The sequence below is a fragment of the Erigeron canadensis genome, chromosome 5, assembly GCF_010389155.1.
Source record: "Erigeron canadensis isolate Cc75 chromosome 5, C_canadensis_v1, whole genome shotgun sequence".
Classification (NCBI taxonomy): Eukaryota; Viridiplantae; Streptophyta; class Magnoliopsida; order Asterales; family Asteraceae; genus Erigeron; species Erigeron canadensis.
In genome coordinates this window covers 17,143,483-17,147,032 of record NC_057765.1, presented here as the reverse complement: position 1 = coordinate 17,147,032, position 3,550 = coordinate 17,143,483, and the positions used below count along the sequence as shown (strand labels likewise).

The window sequence follows — 3,550 nt, the reverse complement described above, 5'->3', positions numbered from 1 at the left end:
GAGCTTCAGGCGTTTGATTGGTCAAAGTCGAAGGTAGATGAAGGAAATATGAAGACTTTGCAAAAGCAAGTCGACACGCTAATCAAGGAATCGAAGGAGAGGAATGAAGAAACTGATCGGAGGTTTCAGGCGTTTCAGGAGGAACTTGGCAAGGTTACAAAAATGATGGAATTCATTTGTGGTCAATTTTCCTCGAAAGCGGAATCGGTGAAAGGAATCACCACCAGGTCAGGAAAAGCAACAAAATCACCAAGGAACCCTCTGGAGACTGAAGAAGAGAATGATGAAGAAGAACCAGCAAAGGAAGAAGAGGAAACTGAGACGGTAAGGCAAGATAACAAGGAGACGAATACAAGACAGAAGAACCAACGCCGCCAGGGAGTCACCAGCGCCGCTGGAACACAAACTGAAGGAACCAGCGCTGCTGGTCATCAAGCCAGCGTCGCTGGTCCACCTAAATTCACCTCCAGCGCCGCTGGCAACCCCTAGAACAGATTCTAGGCCACGATCTAAACCCTACAGTAGAACAGTTTCGTTTCCGTAAAAGTTAAGGAGGAATCGAGTGGAACAGAAAGCAGAAATCTTTAAGGATGCACTCATGGGTACTAAGGTTACGATACCGTTTGCGGAATTAGTTAGGTTAACCCCCGGTTATGCAAGGTACATTAAGGATATGTTGAAGGAAGACAAGGTACCGATGGATGTGCATGTGACAGAAGAAGTAAAGGGAATCTTGGAGAAAGGGGATGAGTTCATCACCCCGAAGTTAGAAGATCCGGGAAGCTTTGTAATACCTTGTACCTTAGGGAATAAAATCACCTGTGATTGTTTAGTAGACTTAGGGTCTAGTATTAACCTAATGTTGTGGTCTATCTACATTAAGTTAAGTAATAAAGCCTTAGATACGACCATGATGACCATTAAGTTAGTAGATCAAACCTTTCAACGTCCCTTAGGAAAGACTGATACTATATTAGTGACAATAGGAGATCTGCATTTCCAAGTAGAATTTGTAGTAATGAATATCCCCGAAGATAAGAAAGTACCGATAATCCTAGGTAGACCTTTCTTAAATACCGCCAAGGCAGTAATAGAAGTAGCGGAATGAAGGATTACGATAGGAAATGGTAGGAAAAAGTTGAGCTAAACCATGGAAGGAGATCCAGACCTAGGAAAAGATGAAGTGGGTCTATGCACGGAAGAAGTTGAGTTAGTAGAAGTAGATAATAGAGCAAATCAGGAGATAGAGGAAGTTCTAGGGATAGGATCACCAGAACGTCCTTGGGACTTAGGAGAATTAGATGAAGATGAGTTTCATGAAACCTTATTGCAGACACCAAACAATTTAATTACATCTCTAGAGGAACCACCTACAGATTTAGAGTTGAAACCATTACCGCAAGGACTGGAGTACGCCTACCTTCAAGGGAAGTCGCAACTTCCGGTAATCATCTCTTCGAAATTGACTACGAAAAAGAAGACGACATTGATGAAAGTACTTAGATCCCATAAGAAGGCATTTGCTTTGAAAATAGCAGATATTAGAGGCATAGACTCATTATACTGTAACCATAGGATTCACCTAGAGGCAAATTCTAAGCCAATAGTTCAAAGACAGAGACGGCTTAACCCAAACATGAAGGAAGTAGTTAAGAAGGAAGTAATTAAGCTCTTAGATGCAGGGATAATTTATCCCATTTCAGATAGCGAATGGGTAAGCCCTATTCACTGCGTTCCCAAAAAGGGAGGAATGACGGTGGTAACTAATGAGAACGAGGAATTAATAGCAAATAGAACTGTTATAGGATGGAGAGTGTGCATAGACTATAGAAAGCTTAACGAGGCTACTAGAAAAGACCATTACCTACTACCATTCATGGATCAGATGTTAGAGCGTTTAGCGGCGAACGAGTATTTCTGTTTTCTCGATGGATTTTCCGGGTATCTGCAGATTCCCATTTACACTGAAGATCAAGGGAAAACGACTTTTACTTGCCCTTATGGAATCTACGCTTATAGGAAGATGCCTTTTGGATTGTGTAATGCACCAGCGACATTCCAACGGTGTATGACAACAATTTTTCAGGACATGTTAGAGAAGTCGGTAGAAGTATTCATGGATGACTTTTCAGTCTTTGGAGATTTGTTTGACTCATGTTTAAGGCATTTAGATAAAATGTTAGCTAGATGTGAGGAAACTAACTTAGTTCTTAATTAGGAAAAATGTCATTTTATGGTCAAAAAGGGAATAGTGTTAGGACATAAGGTCTCAAAAGCGGGAATAGAAGTAGATAGAGCTAAATTGACGTTATGGCGAGATTACCGGTTCCTGTTAATGTTAAAGGAGTTAGAAGTTTTTTAGGTCATGTAGGTTTCTATAGAAGGTTCATCAAAGATTTTTCTAAGATAGCTAGGCCAATGACCAGACTTTTAGAGAAAGAAGTTAGGCTTGATTTCGATGAAGATTGTGTAAAAGCGTTCATGAAACTTAAGACTCACCTTATCGAATCACTTATAGTGGTATCACCGAATTATGCATTACCCTTTGAGATAATGTGAGATAATACTTTAGGCCGATTTACTATGCTAGTAAAACCCTGAACGAGGCTCAAAGGAACTTGCTAGGTCCAGGTTCGCTGAAAACTGGAGCTCTCAAGTTACATCTGGAGAACAGAAGAATTGTCCGAAATATTTGAGGTCCAGTTGCAATGTACAGTTTATGCAACTGATGACTTCCTCTAGTTGAGATCTGAAGAAAGCATCTAAAGACATTCCTGTTGAAGTCGAAGACAACAAATGGAAGATAGAGAATGGCAATGGCAGCGAAGCCCAGTTGACATTCTAATCAAATATCAAACTAGAGACCCTCAGTGTAAATGCTCTTACAAAGCTTTACACTGCTTACGAGGAGGACCTTGTACACTACATCCTTTTACCCGGATAATAATCTTGTCTGTGGATAAAAGTGCAAAGATGTAGAGTGGTTGAATAAAGCAACCTTTTGTCTTACTTTATTTAGCACATACACAAAGAATTATTTACTACTCCCTACGTCCCATTTTAGTTGTCATGTTGACCATCTTTGACCGTAAATAACTTTGTTTGCGTCATGTAACACTTGATATAAAATATATGAATGGATTGAGTTTTTAATGTATTTTCCGTCCATGTAAGTTTCATCAACTAACATATAGTACAAACAAAGTTATTTACGGTCAAAGTTAGTCAACATGACAACTAAAATAGGACGGAGGGAGTAATACTTTTGTGTGCTGTCAACCATATTTGTACGTCGAAGTTGAGATCCCAATGCTCAACCTTTGACTATAAAAAGAGGTCCTTGCACAAGCATTTACACAACTTTGCAAACACCCATACTTGCAATATCTTTGGTGAACTTGTGCAATATTCTCTCAATCGCTAAAAGGAACATTTCACAACTTTAAGTGTTTCGATTATAGAAGAGAATTTCCAAGTTTAGATCAATTGTATTTCAAAGGTTGTTAGGATATTTACATTTGTGTATTATCTTGGTTCCGCAACAACCTTG

General features: G+C 39.5%; 1 protein-coding gene across 1 annotated transcript; it reads left to right on the top strand.

Moving 5' to 3' along the window:
- The first annotated feature begins 598 nt into the window (after positions 1–598).
- LOC122601260 lies at positions 599–1,108 on the top strand. The gene has a single exon (XM_043774024.1). It carries the CDS (start codon positions 599–601, stop codon positions 1,106–1,108), a length of 510 nt encoding a protein of 169 aa, XP_043629959.1.
- The last annotated feature ends 2,442 nt before the right edge of the window (positions 1,109–3,550 follow it).